Raw genomic sequence first — 19,301 nt, forward strand, 5'->3', positions numbered from 1 at the left:
AATACATCCAATATTTGTTGGAAGTCTCTCACTCAAGAACTAACCAGAGCTGACCCTGCTTAGCTTCCAGGATCAGACAGGATCTTGTGCCTTTGGAATATCTAGGCCACTCCTGTGGGGTACCTTGTAACATAAAATTTCAACCTTTCAGTTAGGGAGGGGTGCATAATTAAAAACTATATCTAAAATGATATAATAAAAGGCAGCAATAAAAATTGTTCCAGAAGTCTTAAAAAAGTCATTGTCTGATGCTAAACCCTTCCTTGGGAGAGAGTTGCATGTTCAGGGTGCTACCGCTGAGAGAGCTTTTTGTTGTGCCACCATCTGCCCTGCCTTAAATTTTAACTTGTTTATTGCAGTGGATTTCCAGTTATTTGGCATAAAGATGTTCTATATAATATTTTAACATTATTAAGTAAATAAACAAGAAACACACCTAGAGGTAGGTTTCTGAAGATGATCTCAGTGTACGGGAAGCCTGATATGGGTGGGGCATGTAGTTTTTCAGGTTGACTAGGTCTCTCAGTCCCAAACTATATAGTAGAGGTGCGTCTTGTGTAGCATTCTAGATGTTATTCAACTGCAGTTTCCAGTATTCCTCACCACTGGCTATGCTGGGTGGGACATCTGGAAACTGCCATTCTTCAAAATCTGCATTTTATAGGATGCTGCACTGCAGAAATGTTTGCTATGGGGCTGCAGCAATGAGGATATTAATGGGCTGGTCCTATAAGTCTGGGAAGAAGATAGCCCAGCAACAGGAATGGAGCTTGGAGAAGCTACTTTTGGACTACAACTCCCAGAATCTCCCAGAGACCATGGTGAGCATCTCAGGGGTTCTGGGAGTTGTAATCCAAAAACAATTTCCACAAGCTGTAGAGCAGCCACAGCCCTGAGAAGCACACTGAAGCTCATGTTTCTGGTCTCCCTGTTCTCAAAAGAAGCTGGATTGTGGTATTTGCACTGAATTGTTTTGACAAATGAAATAAATTAAAATGGAGGGGGGAAGTAAATAAACAAAATACCTGGTGGCGTTCAAAACATCAGTGAACTCTGGCTGAAAGGATGCTCTGTGAGAAACCAGAACATTTTGCAATGACTCTCTCTTTAAAAAATTAAGCTGTCAGTGTTCTTCTAATCCAAAGTAAACACCTCCTACCTCAGTCAAGTCTATGGGTACATCTTGTGCACCAGGAACGTCAACATCTCCTGCTGTTGTAAGTAAGGGCAACTGTGGTGTGAACTTTTGCGTGTGTCCCTGAGTTTGTCTCTCACTTCTCTTCCAGCTTGACTTTGATTGTTGCAAGTGGTAACAGTGGGGGGGAAACACGGCACTGATCTTCTAAAGGTGGAATGGATTATCAAGTCCCTGGGGCCGTTCTCAATGGAGAAATACCTGCACAAGCCACTGGGGAGAAGAAGAAAAAAGAGGCAGCAGATCAAATGTTAGAGCGAGGCCATTGGAACAACAAACTAGAATATGTGCTGTCCGTGGCCGGGGAAATCATTGGTTTGGGGAATGTCTGGCGATTCCCTTACCTTTGTTACAAGAATGGTGGCGGTAAGTGAAATTCTTCCTTGTTTTCAATGCTTGGCACTCATGGGATCATAGAATCATAGCATCTTGGAGTTGGAAGGGGCCACACAGGCCATCTAATCCAACTCACTGCTGTGCAGGAATACACAACTAAAGCACTCCAGAAATTTGTCCATCCAAGCTGTTTCAAAACCTTCAAAGATGGAGAGTTCACTTCTCCCAGGCAGTCCATTCCACTGTCAAACAGTTCTCACAGTAAAGAGGTTCCTCGTAAGAGGTGGAATCTCTCTTGGTTCATGTTCTAGTCTCTGGAGCAGCAGAAATCAAGCTTGCTCCACCTTCTACATGACATCCCTTCCGCTATTTAAAGATAGCTGTCATGTCACCTTTCAGCCTTCTTTTCTCCAAGTTAAATGTAAGCTGTTCCTCATCAGTCTTGATTTCCAAACCTTTGATCACCTTGGTCATCCTTCTCTGGACATGTTCCAGCTTGTTAATTTAATTAAGTGACACTCTTCCCCATTGAACCAAAGAGCACTTGAAACACTCAGGTTTACACTCTGCAGTTTTGTCTACTTGGGAGGAGAATGTTAAGTGCCTGCAAAAGTTCTTTCCCCAAACATTCAAATTTCCTTGCAGTGTTCATCATTCTTTACCTTCACAACAATCCTATCAGGTAGATTATGGCAAAATAGAAGAATTTGCACTAAGCCATCCATGCTCTATTCTGTCTTAGTGACCTCAGTACACTGGAAAGGCTTACGATCAGCCATTTATTCATTACTAGAAAACTGTGGAAGGAGGTGGTTTGTGATTCAGGGATAGAGAACATGTGGCCCTCCAGAGATTGTTGGACTGTAACTCCCATCAGCTACAGCCAGCATAGCCATGATGGCTGATAGCTTCCATGTCAGTGGGGAGGTGAATCCACATTGAGTTTCAATCCAAACATTGAGTATGTTGCCCAAGCTGCAGAACCTACATTGAGGATAGGGTTTAGCACCTTTAAAGTGCTCTTAAGTATTTGACTAAAATGCAGAGCAGATTCACTTTCTCAGTAGCATAGAAATAACTAGTTGCCCCTGTTGCATAGCCAGTTTTGAAGAGTGATGGGAACTACAATCGAACCCCACCTGCTTCCCATTCCTACTGTAATCTCCGCAACTCCTTTTAAAAAAATCCTTAACATAACTAATGTATAGAGTTTTCTGATTATGGACTGAAGCATTGGGAAGTGATGGTGAGTATTTGTTTTAGATTTGTTGGATTTGTTTTGAGAAAATATTTGGGAGGAAAAGCAAAAAATTTCCTATCAGGGTTACTGCTAGATCAAAATCTCAAAGTACTTTGTTGAAGCATTTGGGGGAAAGCTACTAACCATTGAATGGGAAGGGCAGGATTTTGCCCCCTTCTCTCCTCCTACTGAGTTAACTGAGTGCAAACAGCTTTTGCACTTTGAAATGTTTGCAGCTATTGAAATATGCTGAGGACAATGGGGGAAAATGGGAGGAGGTGAGAAAGACCAGGATGTTTTAAAAGCAGCTGAAAAAGTGGGATGATAGATGCTTCCTCAGGTCTGTCCTTACCAAGTCAGGACAGTTGGTGGGTATGAATATTATTCTTGAAGAGCGAGAGCTCCTAGACACTGCTTGCCCATCTAGCAGAGCCACTGACTGTGCCTGTTGGGGGATTTTGGATGTTATTGTCAGGGGGAAACCCTGAACTTTTCCGAGTTTTGAAAAAGCAGAGAGACCTCAGCACAAGTTTAGGAAAACTTCAGATTCACAAAAATAAAAGGAAGAAATGTCCCCTCTAATTGTACCTCAAGCATAACATTCTCAAGTAGAAGAGAAACAAAACAAAAGTTGGCATGAGAGTAGCTAACTAGTTAATCCCCTTCATGCTGTCAGGATGGGAAAGCGGTTTAGGTGGGCCTGTGAGGCAAATCCAAGAGATTTCAGACCAGAGTTCATTACCTACTCCCCAAGAACTGTATGTGTAACAAGTTCCTTTAACCCTTTTCCTACAGTCTTCCAGAAAGTCAGATTAAGAAACTACTTATCAAATACAAAACAGGGAGAATAATTCCCAATTTGGTCTCTGTAGTTTTTGGCACTAGGAGATGGGGGGGGGGAGCAACTGTGGCAGATCACTGCTCTGGAACTTTTTTTTGGGGGGGAGGTATTTTAAAAGAAGCATGTTCTTAAAATGCTGCAAAAACAATGGATTATTTAATCTGAAGAAAACAGCTATTCATTTTATATAGCTTTTTTGATTTTAAAATCCTGCTGTAATTTTTATCTCAGTGTAGCTGCTGGAGATGAACTATAGACAGAGGAGACATTTCCTTGACTTGATTTTTTAAAATGCCAATAAAGAAGACTGGGGCCTTTTCCTGAGGTGTGGCAATTTAGCCCACAGGTGGCATGGGAACAATTGCACACAACCATTACTACATTATTACACATTGTTTCCAGATTCCCCAGAAAGTGCTCCTGCTGTGAGCAAAACGAATGTTTAGCAACAAAACCAAAGCAACAACAGCCACAAAAAAACCAACAACATCTTAACAAAAGTTCTTGGAAACTAATTTTCTTTCCCTAAAGCCTTTTTGCTGTGAGACTGGTAGCTTCACTGGTATCATGGGCACCTATTGAGGGACATAACTCAATACTGGTGACATCACTATTAAATTGGTGCCAATTGGGACTTTTATCCAACAACTCCAGCCATATTTGAGCCATATATTCCAGCTTCAGTGGGGAGGGAAGACAGAAGCCTCATTTTTCACAAGCTATCCTCCTGCTCTCATCACTGCCTGTAATTAATTAAGTGAAGTATTACAGATGAAGAGAATCTCTTCTGCCCTATTAGTTTTTGTTATATGTTGTCTTGCCCTGGGTTGTAGTTATACCACTATTACTGTTTGTGTACAGATCTGTTAGCAACTGATCCATTCCCATCAACTGTCCTGAGAGGAGTCATTGGGACTATCTCTGCCCAATCAGAATAGTTGGAAGATATGCATCTTTACATGGAAAGCTGCAAATGTATGCCTTCAGGATTTACAAAATAATTCTTGTTATCATCAGTGTGTTGGAAACTCCCATGACTAGCTAATTTGTATTTAATACAGTCGGCCCTTCTTATACACGGATTTTTTATACACGGATTTAAGCATACACGGTTTGAAAATGTTCCAAAAAAGTATAAATTTACCTTGATGTTCCATTTTTTATTAGGGACACCATTTTGCTATATCATTATACTTAATGGGACTTGAGCATACACGGATTTTGTTATACACGGGGGATCTTGGAACCAAACCCCAGCGTATAACAAGGATCCACTGTATTTCATTATTTTATTTGTTGGTATTTGTTGTTGTGTACCTTCAAGTTATTTCCAACATATGATGACCCTAAACTGAACCTATCACAGGGTTTTCTTGGTAAGATTTGTTGAAAGGGTTTCCCATGGGCTTCCCCTGGGGCTGAGAGGGTATGACGTGCCCAAGGTCACTTGTTAGCACTGTGCAGATGGCAGCAATGGTAAAGCATGCCTGAAGACTTTGAATTTGAAAACCCTATGATGAGACAATCCAAAATGAAACAAGAGATGGTGCCAGAAGATGAGACTCTCTGCTCAGAAGGTACAATAAAAGACAGGTAATAAAATTTCAACTCCATTACAAACAAAAAGATAACTTTCCTTGAGATCCAGGCTGCCCCTATCCTGTGCAAAGCTAATTGCCCCTTTCATAGAAGAGAACATTGGCTTTCTCAAGAAGTACCTGTACTGTGAAAAACCTGCAGGTGCTGTATAGGTAAAACATGCCAGTTGTAGTCTAAATGAAAGAGTTTACTTTTGTGGGAGGTAAAAACCTCAAATATACTTAATCATATTCCCACCACATATTAATACCCTATGTATCTTTTAACAGATTTGTGATGTGGTAGATTGGCATTGGCTACCATTTATAAATAACTTTAAGAGTTTCCCCTTGTTTGTGTTCACACTGAAGAAAAGGGTTTTTAGATCCCATGTTATGCCAAAGATTAACCACATTCTTTGATAGACCACTGAAAGACTTTGAAGCCTTAATGCTCACAAACACATCTTCAGTAAAGGATCTCGCAGCTATGATAAATAAAATATTAATGTTTTTATTATATTATAAACAAAAATTCCACAAAAAAGAGAACATAACAAACACACAAACATACATAACATAAAAAATCTAAAGGCAATTTTTTTTACAGAAAATGCTGTTATGTTAATGATTTGATTAATGATTTGATAGGGACAGACCTAGGACCGAAAGAAATGCAGGAGAACAATAATGGTCCACTTTCTACTATTGGACTTCACAAGACAAACTCCTTTATTACTTGCTAAGAGGAAGGGAGCCAAATATTCAACCTCTGCCACCCACTTCCCTTCACACTCAACAATTCATTGCAACAAGTACAGTCTATTCACACTGCACAATTACAGTACCATATGCCCTGAACAGACAGGCCAAAATAAAGCTGCCTCAGGTCACTTTGGAGGTATGCTGTTAAAATGACACAGACATCTTAAGAGGCCAGAAGCTGTGCTCCAGTCTTTAGGACTGAGTGTGGCTTTGGCACAGCTTTCGAACCCTTAGGACCCATGCATCATTTAAACAGCATACCTCCAAAGTGGCCCAAAGCAGCCTTATTTTGACCTGTCTGCTCAGGCCCATAGTTACATTCCAAGAAGTCTAGGGAGGTGGTATTCAAATACTTCTCCATAAAGTCTTGCCATTGCTGGTTTCCCTCTTGCTGTAGGGAGGACCTCACCACCTGAGTTTGGGCTCCTTCTCGGCCGCAGGGTACCACCACAGCCACCATTTTGAGTGACTGGAAATGATGTCATGCCACTCCTGGTTGCCTTTTGGACTATTTTTATGTAATTTTCCTGTTGTAGGAGGAGGAGGAGGAGGAGAGAGAAATAGGGACATTTTAAAAGGAGCTCAAAAAGTGATGACAGGATTATTTGGAATTGTTTTTGTCAGACAAGGATAGTTGGGGGGCTTTGGCTGTAAATATTATTAAGTTATGAGAAATGCTTTAAACAGCAGAGACTACTATTTAAATATCAACTATTATTCCTAGTGGTGATATACTTAAGCAAACATGATTTAGTGCTGGAGAATTTCTAAGTCTCTTGTTAAATTTTTTTGCCAACACTATATTAATAGTATTACTACCAAGAAAACATGTTTGCTTTTTCAACAATGCAGTAAATAAAATAAGACTGTAATCCTATATTTAATTACCTTCCAGCTGAAATCAGTGGGATTTTCTTCTGGGTGAACATGTATAGGAATGTGCTATAAGTCCCGCTTCCCTTTGGGTTCATCATGATGGATTCTTATCTTATAACACTGGGCTAAGGAAAGTGTGGTCTTCCTGATGTGGTTGGACTGCAGTTCCCAACATCCCTACTCAGTGTAACCAATAGCAAGGAACGATGAGGGTGGCAGCTCATCAACCTATGGAAGCTCATCTGCTTTCCTGCCCTACTCTAACACATTCATGTCTTTCTGCACTCGTAGGTGCCTTCTTCATCCCCTATCTCATCTTTCTTTTCACCTGTGGGATCCCAGTATTCTTCCTGGAGACAGCGCTTGGGCAGTACACCAGCCAAGGAGGGGTGACATCTTGGAGGAGGTTGTGTCCTCTCTTTGAAGGTGAGTCAGATATGATGATGGGACCAATCTTCCATCCTGAAAGCTTGACCTTTATGAAATGACATATGCAATGGTGAGGCTGGTGAACTCATTTCTCTCTTTTCCAGCACCAAACTGGCATTAAAAGTATGCAAAGGGATTTTGCAGATTGACTGAAAGATAGAAGTTGATAGGATAAGCTTTCGTAGACTTGAGCCTACTTCGTCAGATGCATTTGATGGAGTGGAAAGGTGCTGTAAGATCCCTTTGCATACTGATTTCCAAGACTAACACAGCTATGTCTTTGAATTCATGTATTAAATGTATGTAAGTATTTAGTGTGTCTGAGTTGTTTTTTTCAGTAATATTTGCAAAAACCCCAGTCACAATTTGGGTAGAATAATATGCATTAGGGGCTTTACACTCTTTCCTCCCAGGGTACTGTTTCCCAGCCTAGCATGAGAAGATGGTCCATATATTGTCAAAAGTCCACATTCACCCATTTTGTTGCACATTATCCAAGTTGTTCTCTACAGAACAAACAGCTACTGAGCTTCTAACTAGTAACTAGTTACTTTTTAGACTGAAATGCTCACAATCTCCCCAGTCAACATGGCCATTGTCATAGTCTAAGAAGTAATATTTTCAAGCTCTCGTTAGCTGCTGCTGGGTGAAAGTGGGGGGGAAATGTTCGTCATAAGGATGCCAAGACACTGGATAAGTTGATCTTAATATTTCGAAAGGACTGGAGCAACAGTGGGGATGGAGAATGACATGCAGCTGCCATCTTTCATAATGTAGTTCTGTCCTCTCAAAAGAGACCCTGAACCCTGCTCTTCTGACTTCCTTACGCTCACAGACTATTGTCCTTCAATGTCTACCACCATCTGTCTTATTATTAACAAGTATATGTAGCCCAAATGTTTCAGATTAACACAGGGAGACAGAAGATACTGGATGGACAAATCTGATTGCTGTGACACCTGTCTCTGCTATGATGTTATGGTCAGCCTGTATTTATGCATCTGTGGGCAAAGGGGGGGGCATTCTGATATTTTAAACTAAATTACTGATTTCCAAGGTTTGAAACAAACCAGATTTAAAGCCCAAAACCAAAAAACAACCCCCTGTTTTGTTTAAACTAGCTTTATTTGCTTTATTGCTTTAATTCCAACTCATCCCCACATTTCTTGAATTTGGCTCTGTCTTCTTTTCTGCTCTCATATTTTTACCTCTATTGGGGTGTTCTATTGAGCTCCCAAGTCTCCCTTCCTTCCACTCATATCACTGCATTGGTTCAGCTCCCTCAAATGAAGACCACAAGCATCAAGGATGTGGAATAATACCAGGGGAATTTCCTTGTAACAAGAAAACTGGGAATTCCCTACACAGGAGGATTTCCCAACTGCTGTCTTTGGGGAACTGTATCAACAAGTTGGTAGCGTAGCATAGGACTACACCAATACAAGGCTAATTCAGAAAATTAAGTAGCAAAATGCAGTTTAGATGTGATCACCACTAACTTAAATAATAATTGTTCTAAAAATCCTGTTTTAAAGCAAGTTGTTTTGGCTGAATGTATGTTAAAGTGAAGGATTTGTCAGTGGAATTTTTTCCAAATGATTAAAAAGAAGCAGCAGATACTGGATACTGGTCTAACAGTTAACATCTGTCACTAAGCTGTTAAAATTAAAATGTTTAAATTTAAATAGTCCTTGTTGTTTTAGTAAGAAGTTTTGAAAATAGTAATAATAGTCAATATATATGAATAAATAATAATTTTAAAAAGAAGTTTTAAAAAGTCATTTGGTTTAAACTAACATTTAAAGCATGGTTTAAACCAACCCACTGATTCCTCAGTTTTCAGCTTAGTGAAAAGGGCTAGGTTCAGAGTAAGGCAGTTATGCTTTAGTTTCAATGAAATAGACAGAGCAAGTGAGTTCTGACCAACTTAATATCCCCTTGATTTACCATTCTTTGCACAATGGTTACAGTGAAATCTCACAAAGAATTAAAATAATAGGTAAGTGTGATTAACAGTATTTGTTAGTGTTTGTTGACAGGATGGGGAAATACATATCTGTTTTAAGGTATCCATAAAATTCAGCTGGGATTGCCAGTAGCTTCATGTAGATGTCAACACTGCATGAATTGGTACATTTAGTAGAGCTTTAGCTTAATACCTTCCTGTATTCACATTATGTTTGTGGTTTTAAGGTATCACATATTTTGAACAACCCTTCTCGCATTTCTTGTGATGTATGAATATCAAACTAGACGTTGAGGGAAACACATATTCCCAGAAATAAACTGGATTTTCCTTCCCTCTGATTTTTTTTCCACAGGTGCATGCCTCAGTGATCAGAATATCAGATTTAGTGCATGTTTACCTTCCAGTGACCAGTTACAAAACAATGCAAACTAAATGAAAAATAGTAATAGTACAGTAATCACTAAAACAGAGAAATTAAAATACATATTTTAAGGACTTAAAATCTAAAAGGACTTCATCCTGGATGACAAAATCTGTCACTTCTAGCTTCTCACACTTTCTATTTTTTAAAATAATATTTTCTCTCTCCAGAATATGAAGAAATTTGCAAATTATAGTAAATTCATACTATGGAGAAAAACATATTGTATATAAGCTGGAAAAAAACATTAGATTCTGTGATGGAGAGTGGAAGAATGTTTATCAGTCTGATTGCAAGAAAAGATTGCTAGGCTGGAGAAAACTGTGTAAGTCGAAGGCAAGCCAGCATGGGATGGATGCTTATCACAGCTCTGTTTCTCCTGCAGTTTAATTTCTTTGAAAATGCACTTCTAAGCCTAAATTTTATTAATCAAACTTTTATGTTGGCTATAAATCAAAGACTTCCTCTCTCTACCTCTTCATTGGGATAGGGGCTGTCAGATGAAAATTCAAAAATAAGGGATATTTTGTGACTGATTTATTAAAAATGAGGGATACAATCTAGACAAGTGAAAAGCAATGAAGAAATGGGGTCATCAGCTTATTTTTCTAGGAAAATTTAAAATTCTAGGATGGGGTGTGTGTTGGTTGTCTGTAGAATGGCAGTGGGAACTTGCTTTAATATTGGCCATGGAATAATGTTCTCCATGATCCAATAAGGGCAGCTAGCTAGTTGTTGGGGGCAGGATGTTGTGTACTATACACAAGTCTGTCCTTCAACAGAGGAAAACAGCTGGAAAGTTCGTATGAAGCAGCTGGAAGACCATCCCTGTCTCCTTGCAGCATCTACTACCAGAGGCAGTTGCTTCACTCTGCCTAGTAGCAATAGCAGCTAGCATAAAATAATAAAATACATATGTCTTCATTGCTAACTACTGATTATTCTGTTTTCAGTGGTAAAGAGGAATAGTAGGATTTGAAAAGTTGTTTACCCTTGAGTTCCTTCACACACTGACAAAGCACATCTTTAGTGCAACAATAACATTTTACTACGTTAAGTGATCACTATTGATCTCCCACTTTTTCTTTTTCCACCTCTTTATCCCTCTGTGCAGGAATTGGTTATGCTTCCCAGGTGATTCTGGTACTCTTGAATTTCTATTATATTATAGTCCTGGCTTGGGCCTTGTTTTACCTCTTCAGCTCATTTACCATAAATCTTCCATGGGGCAGCTGTGACCATGAATGGAATACAGGTAACTGGAGTGCTTCTTTCTGTATGATGTTTAGTTTAGGATTAGTTTGTACTGAGAAACCTTCTACATCATCAGTAGAATAATACCACCCCCCCACACACACATTTTTGCTCCTAACCCCAGCCAGGAAAATCCACCTAACAACTTTCTTTTCTCCCTACCAACTTGCCTGGAGGTCATGCTCCACCTTCTGCATTAATCCTTAATTTTTTCCCCTGCTGCTCACTTTTGGCATGTGAATAGAAGCTGAATTGCTTTGCACTCTTCTATGATTCATAGAGCAGCAACCTGCTGCAGTTGGCTAACCTAATTTAGCATTAGCATTAGCATTTGCAACATTGCCACCATGGGAGAAACCATCTAGAACTGGTGGTAATTCTTCAATTGGTCATGAGTGCTGAAGCAATAATGGAAAATCAAACTGTGTCACTCTTTTAATAGGCAAAGAGAAGTGGATTGTTATCTATTTGCATGAGTTTCCTGATGGGATGGTGACTCAATAATCAGTGATAGACTCAAAAGAGCTTTCCAAGGTCCTGAATTCTGTCTCCCAATTAGTTCAGGATCTTGGATACTTCCTTTACAAACCTGGAACAGATTCATTGTCCTAATCACATGGAAGCCACCATCTGTCACTAGCTGTATTTTATACTATATCCCTGATCTTTGTCTTGCAGAGAATTGTGTGGAATTCCAGAAGAGAAATACTTCTCTAAATTTGACTGCAGAAAATGCTACCTCTCCTGTCATTGAGTTCTGGGAGTAAGTGATGTTCCCCCCTCCCTAGGAGCTTCACTTTCTACAGTAATGGCAATCCACATGTGTTTTTATTCTGTTGATGTCTTGACCCTGGTTCTGTCCATCTGTAGATTCTGGCATCTCAAATAGCAGTCTTTGAGATGGACCTTTTGTGTCTGAGGCTACCACAAAGTATACTGCATTGAGCTAGATAAGCCAATGACATGAGTTGGTAAAAGGCATCTTTTATACTGTTATAAACTTGCAGTAGTTGACATGAGAGGTTTGAATCCCTGTTTCCAATAAAAGACCTGCTGACTCACTCTGGCCTATCCTATCCTTTATTAGATAAACTAGATGAGATCTTTTGGTTATGGGAACTAAAAAAAAATAAGCCAGTGGCTTCTCAGAACAGGACCAAACTGGGGAATGTTGCGAATGGATGTTTTCATCCAAACCCCTGTATGAAGAAAACATGACACTTTGAGGAAAACTGTGAACAGATAACAAGAGCTGGGTTTGGGTTCCTGGAAATATTTTAGAGTGCCATCTCCCTATCTTTTGGAGGAGCAGAAAAGGCCTAACAGGACTAAAGTATTTTTACTTTTGGTCAGGGAATGGCTGCCACTCTCTATTGAGGTGTGTGGTTTATCAGGAGAGCACTCTGTTCTGTCAACTGTTCTGTGTTAGAATGTTAGATGTGGAAAAGCCTAATATGCCTGGTGAGAGGAAAAGAGGATACCTGATAAGTCTGAAAAATGTCTGGTGATATTTCAAGCAGGAATTGGTCAAATTAGATGTTGCTTTCAGAGCTTGTAAAATTTACTTTGTTCAGCTACAATTACAAACATTTCCCAGGCCAAATGGTGAGAACTAAGAACACTGCACCACCAGGGCTCCATAGGAAAAGTGGAGCCTGGTGGCTTTGATGTCAGTAGGGTAGCATTGAATCCATTCTGGATATTATTCTGGGTAATCTGGGTACTGCTATCCAAAATGCTGAACTGTATCCTTAAATAGGTTTAGCCCCTCGCCCCTTCCCCCAGGATAGCTTCATTAACCCAAGTATGGATCCATTGCCCCAAATTCCACTATCAAACAGTTCTTAACAACTGTTCAGGTGGAATCTCTTTTCTTGTAGTTTGCATCCATTGTTCGGGTCCTAATCTCTGGGGCAGAAGAAAACAAGCATGCTCCATCCTCAGTATATCATCCCTTCAAATATACCATCCTGTCACCTCTTAACCTTCTCTTCCCTGGGCTAAACATACCGAAACATACTCCACAAAAAATGTCACCATTCTAAGCTTTCCAAATTCCCTGGCTCCCTATCCCAAGATTTTGTTCCTTTCCTGGAGACTCTGAAAAAGAAGTTAAAACCAATACATTTTGTGCTGACCTGTCATCATTGAGGCCTGTATTGTGAAGCACTGTATGTGGAAATTGGGTACTCTGAGAATGTGGCAAGGCAGTTTGGTTGCTGTTTTCTTTTCTTTTTGATGTTTACAAGGGAACCCAAAATGAATCAGTCAGTTTCTATTTCTTTCACAGGAGAAGAGTGCTGCACATTTCAGATGGCATAGAACATCTTGGGGGTGTGAGCTGGGAGCTGGCACTCTGCCTCTTACTGGCTTGGATCATTTGTTACTTCTGCATCTGGAAAGGAGTGAAATCTACTGGCAAGGTAAGTGCCGCCTGCCCCCAGGCACAACTCAGGCCTTTGAACTGAGATCTTACACCAGGAGTGGGCACTTTCCCATTGCTTTGTTATTGTCTCACAGAGCTGTTATATGCCCTAGGGTCCAGAGGCAGGGAAACATCCAGGAAGCTCATGCAATCATTTCACTGTGTCCAATGGTGGCACAAAACCCAAGTCTGTATTGGTTTCCTACCTGCTCAAGGCTGTACTAACTGGTTGTGTAGAAGATTTGGCTTCTGACATGCTATTACAGATGCTAAAAAGCTATGTGGCAAATCCTGTATGTAGTGGAAGAAAGCACATGGCCACAGGCTAATGTGGCTAACAGCCAATATGAATAAGGCTTTGTATGTGTGTGTGTTTGCTGTGTGCCAAAATGTTTATGAGACAGCCTCTTAACTATGCCATCTTGCCTGCCTCCTCCCCTGTTCGCACAATATGTTGCTGTCATTTGGATTGCGCTCATTAGTGGGTTTAAAAAAAACCAACGACTCTCCCTAAGCAATTTCCAGGCAACTTTTGTGTTTGGAGCTAAGAAACAGATGGATATGAAAAGTCATCTTAGCGAGAAAACAGTCTTTTCCTGATAAAGGGCAAACTACAGTGTGCTTATTAGACTGGATGGAATCAACATTCATAGCAGAGAGTTCAGTTGTTCAATGTTTTTGTTTGCCGTATAGGAAATAAGACATTGGCATGGGGTTCCCCATAGCAATAAGGGTGGTCAGGTTTGTACTTAGCATTAGCAACAGTAGTAAGATGAAAATACAAACATTCTGTAAATGTAGGCAGATTAACTGAAGTATCTAAAACCAAGAGCATCAGTAGAGGGGTAGTGCACATCACACCAAGTGACACCCTAAAAGGGAGGAGAGTAATACCACTGCTTAACAAATATCTGCCTTTTGACAGAAAGAGACTGTGGCATTTGCCTGTGTCCCTTTAAATGCTGAAGAAATGGTGTGAGTGGAGCAAGACTCTGTGGGAAGAGAAAGGAGAGATCCAGTTTTTTTTTAAAAAAATTAAACTTTTAAAATTTTACATTTAATTTTGTAAATTCTTCTAATTTTTTCTTTAAAAACCTCACATCTTACCAAATTTTTAAATTTACCACATGAAACTATGTAAGTGTAAATACAGTTTGGCTGTGCACATGATACTGTAATTTAACTGAAATTAAATTCAGTTAAACGGGCGGTAAGGGAGGAGGTCAATGGGAGGGGGTGACACTTACTCCACTTGCTATTAAAATGTCATACTTTCCCCCTCCCACATTTATAGTCTCCGCTTCCCATTTTCCCTCTTTGTTCTCAGCTTTGTTGCTTTGTTATTAACACTTACCTTTTACCTGCCCTCGAGTTCACTCCAACTCATGGTGACCCTGTGGATGAGAAATCTCCAAGACTTTCTGTCCTCAACCTCTCTGCTCAGGTTCTGCAGTCCCAGGCCCACATCCTCTCTGATCAAGTCTAATCATCTGCATTTGGTCTTCCTCTCTTTCTAATGCCTTCCACCTTTCCTAGAATCATTGTCTTTTCTAATGATTCATTCTTCCTTGTGTTGTGGCCAAAGTACACCAACCTTAGTTTAGTTATCTTGGCTTTCTGTTCTAGGACTCATTTATTTGTCTTCTTGGCTGTTCATGGTATTGTTAGTAATTTTCACTAGCACCACATCTCAAATGAATTGATTTTCTTCCTACTGGCTTTTTTCTCTGCCCATCTCTCACATCTGTGTACGGTGATGAGGAATACAATTGCTTGGGCTATCCTCACTTTAGTCTTCAGGTTATTTCCTTACATTTTATGATCTTGTTCAGTGCTTTCATAGCTGCCTTTCCCAGTCCTGGTCTTCTTCTGATTTCTTGACTGCAGTCTCCATTCTGATTGATAGTTATACCAACGTATGAGAACTTTTTGACTATTCCAATGTTCTCATTGTCTAGGATGAATTATTGCAGATCTTCTGTGGTCATTTTTTTAATGTTTAGCATTAATCCAACCTTGGCACTTTCCTCCTTGACTTTCTTCAGTAATTACTCTAGGTCTTTGTTTGTTTCTGCTACTATTATTGAATCGGCTAGTATATACTCGGTTGTTAATGTTCCTTCCTCCTGTCTTCACTCCTCCTGCCTCTGAGTCTAAGCTTGGTCTGCATATGTTATTTTCTGCATATAGGTTGAAAACATTTATTTATTTATTTATTTATTTATTTATTTAATTTAGGTATTTATACCCCGCCCTTCAGTCCTAATGGCTCTCAGAGCGGCTTACAATTATTACTTTTAATCAGACAGTTCCCTGCCCTCAGGCTTACAATCTAAAAGACACGAAACAAAAGGAGAAGGGAATGATGGAGGGAAAGGGGATGAGGTCCAGTAGTTCTTCTCTCCCTCTGAGGCCTGGACCAAGGCAGATGGATTGGAGGGAGGACTCTTCCTTCTTCCAGGCTAGCCCTGATGGAGCTGGACCTGCCTGGTGAACTCCCTCCCAGGCCGGCAGATGGCAGTTATGGAGGATGGAGTCTCTTCTTCCAGGCTAGTCCTGATGGAGCTGGACCTGCCTGGTGAACTCCCTCTCAGGCTGGCGGATGGCAGTTACGGAGGGTGGAGTCTCTTCTTCCAGGCTAGCCCTGATGGAGCTGGACCTGGCTGGTGAACTCCCTCTCAGGCCGGCGGATGGCAGTTATGGAGGGCGGAGTCTCCTTCCTTCAGGCTAGTCCTGAATAAATAGGTTGATACTATGCAGCCTTGTCTGAGCCCTTTGCCTGTTGCAGTCAATACACAACAGTAAATAAACAATTAAAACCACCTTGCCTTTTTGTACACTCGAAATCTGATTCCTGAAATGGTTGTCTCACTCTGCCTAATGGAAGGGTTGATTCTCTCAAGTTCTTTGTCTCAGACAGACAAATGTCCTGGCTTTGGCCCTCTTTGGAGCACAGGAAACAAGACTGAATGTGCTGACGATTATGTGATGTAGTGAAAACCCAATGTGTTACGAAGCATATGCTCCATGTAAACAAAGCTGGCATGTGTGACTGAGACTCCCCCCCCCAAAAAAAAAAATCACTTCTAAAACTGGAAACTATGATAGCTTGAAATCTTTGGCACAGATTCCCTGAACAGAGGGATGGCACTTAAAGAAATGAACTTGCATTTTGCCTAGAAGGAACTGGCATTTGAGAAATGGATGTGTTGATTTAAGTAGAGGCACTTTTAAGCTAGTAGTTTCTGGCTCATGCATGCAGCATCAAAGTGACTGGTTCAAAAGTAGGCTGTCTGAGCAGTAGCAGTTGGTGGCTTCCATGTCAATGGAATGGTGAATCTGCTTTGGGTTTTAGTACGAACTTTAAAGAGACTTCGTAAGGTGCTGAACCTAATTTGGGGTTAAAATCTGCCACCTTGGGCAGTTCTTTTAAATTTCATACTAAAACACAAAGTACATTCACCATTCCAGTTAATATGGAAGCAGGTGTTGCCTGCAAAATGAAGCTCAGCACACAAATTTTGTGTCTATCTTTTAGAGTGATTAATGTAGGTCTGGTGCCCAACATATGTGTAGACTCAACTGGAAAATCAGTGTTCCGAGTAGTATGGGAGGCAAGGAGAAGTCTCTCCTCTTCACTGAGTTTCGGTCCTCATTGATAATAGACATGGGGACTTATGCACTGTTCATTCTTACATGCTTAGTCTATCTGACTTAATAATGCTCAGATAGGATTTAGGTTTCAGGTGTAACATAAGTCTTAAATGGGAGAGCATTCAGACATACTTGTTGGTCCCTTGCATTCTGATGTAGTACATTTCCAGGAGACCTATACCTCCTTGCAAAAATTATATTCATTCATGCACTGCAAAGAGAAATTGATAATAAATCCCAGTATTTTTTCTTCTACTTTGGTCAATTCAAAAAATTACTTTCAGTGTTCAGTAGTTTTGACCAGACAATGATCACAATAACTCTGTGTGTGTGTGTGTGTGTGTGTGTGTGTTTGAATCAAATCCTTTCTTTCTTTCACTTCTAGCTTTGCTTGGTTTTCAATTTCTCTTTACTTATTTTTTAAATTGCATTCTTGGGAGGTACCTCTATGTAAATATTATTTTGTCTAAATGTAACCTAGGGTAAATAAATATTTTTTTTAAAAAATGTGGAATAACTTGTAAATAAACCAGGACAACTCATGTACTCTGACTAATTAAGAGGAATGCTATGTTTGCATTCAGCAGTGCACTGACCAAAAACATCTCTGGCTTTCCAACACATGCTGGGCTCCCACTGTGTGAGGAAATGGCACACGAGGAAAGTGCTCTCTCAAAACTCAGATAGGGCCAATAGATCAAAGAAGATTTAGGTAGTAGGGGAAAGACAATCTTTCTAGAGGAATGGATAGACACACAGGTGCATTTATAATCCTTGTAGCACGGGGTGTGTGTGTATGAAGAATATGTGGCTCTCCAGATGTTGTTGGACTGCAGTTTTCATCAGCTCTGGAGTTCTGGAAGCCATGCCCTATGAGAACCGACTTAGGGGGCTGGGTATGTTTAATCTGGAGAAGAGAAGGTCAAAAAGTGATATGATAGCCCTGTTCAAATATCTGAAAGGATGTCATACTGAAGATGGACCAAGTTTGTTTCTAGAGCTCCAGGGAATAGGACCCGGAGCAATGGATTCAAACTACAGATTCTACCTCAACATTAGGGAGAAAGTCCTGACAGTAAGAGCTGCTTGACAGTGGAATATTTTGCCTTGAAATATGGTGGAGTCTCCTTCTTTGGAGGTCTTTAAACCGAAGCTGGCCATCTGCTGGGGGTGTTTTGATTGTGTCTTCCTACATGGCAGTGAGTTGGACTTGATGGCCCTTGATGTCTCTTTCAGCTCTATGATTCTATGATTTTGACCAGCAGAGCCAATGGCAGGTGATGATGGGAGTTGTTATCCAACAACATCTGGAGGCTTGCAGATTTCCTAATCCTCTTGCAGCCCCTTGACACTGACATATATTAGACAATGTTACAGCTAGATCTCAGCTATTGGGGTTCATTTAAAATAACCCATTGATGGCATAGGATGGAGGTGGGTAGAATATACAGACTGATATTTGCTGGTTGATCCTTGGATGATTAACCACAGAAATGACAATAACATCCTTACTACAACAAGAGATAACAATAACCCCTCCTACTCTAAATAGGCTGTTAAAATGAATGAAAAATTTGGGTTTTGGTTAAGGAAAGTTGTGATCTTGCAGTATTGATTCTAAACCTCAAAAATGCACCCCTTAACTCTGTTTTTGTGATCCCATATTTTTTGCACCCAGTTTCAACTGGAGGATTCTTGGATTAAAGTAACTAAGGGCCAAAACACACTACAGAAATAATCCAGTTTGAGACTGCTTTAACTGCCCTCCACAGTGGAAGCTCAGTGCTAGGAAATTCTGGGAACTGTAGTTTTGTGAGATGTTTAGCCTTCTCTGTCAGAGAGCTCTGGTGCCACAATAAACTATAGTTGCCAGTATTCCCTAGCACTGAGACAGGGCAGTTAAAGCTGTCTCAAACTGAATTATTTCTGCAGTGTGTTTTGGACCACAGAGAGGAAATGAGAAAGATCCTGTAAACTGGGGATCTTCCCATTGGAGTATAGAAATGTTCCAAGTGGAGAAACACCTGTCTTATCTAGGTGCCCTTTTGTGAGTTATTGGTAAATAAGGGCTTACATGTATGGGAAAACAGGGGGAAGCTAGTGTAGTGATTTGGATGCTGGAATATGACTCTGGAGAACAGGGTTTGAATCCCTACTTGGGCATGGAAACCCACTGGGTGACCTTGGGCAAATAACATTTTCAGCTTCAGAGTAAGGCAATGTCAAAAACCCTTCTGAATAAATCTTGCCAAGAAAACCCCAAAACAGGCTTACCTTAGGGTTGCCATAAGTCAGAAACACATTGAAGGTACACAGAAA

The 19,301-nt window shown here is 40.3% G+C and overlaps 1 protein-coding gene across 1 annotated transcript in view; it reads left to right on the forward strand.

Moving 5' to 3' along the window:
- The first annotated feature begins 329 nt into the window (after nt 1-329).
- The window catches only part of LOC121931165 (sodium- and chloride-dependent GABA transporter 2-like), a 42,584-nt gene continuing 23,612 nt past the window's right edge, over nt 330-19,301 (forward strand). Inside the window, exons 1-6 of the mRNA XM_042468582.1 lie at nt 330-442; nt 1,287-1,561; nt 7,122-7,256; nt 10,764-10,904; nt 11,582-11,666; nt 13,194-13,326. Of these exons, the coding sequence (XP_042324516.1) occupies nt 1,354-1,561; nt 7,122-7,256; nt 10,764-10,904; nt 11,582-11,666; nt 13,194-13,326 (702 nt within the window). The 5' untranslated portion in view covers nt 330-442; nt 1,287-1,353. The remainder of the gene's footprint in view (nt 443-1,286; nt 1,562-7,121; nt 7,257-10,763; nt 10,905-11,581; nt 11,667-13,193; nt 13,327-19,301) is intronic.

The sequence above is a fragment of the Sceloporus undulatus genome, chromosome 5 (genome assembly GCF_019175285.1).
Source record: "Sceloporus undulatus isolate JIND9_A2432 ecotype Alabama chromosome 5, SceUnd_v1.1, whole genome shotgun sequence".
In the NCBI taxonomy this organism is placed as follows: domain Eukaryota; kingdom Metazoa; phylum Chordata; class Lepidosauria; order Squamata; family Phrynosomatidae; genus Sceloporus; species Sceloporus undulatus.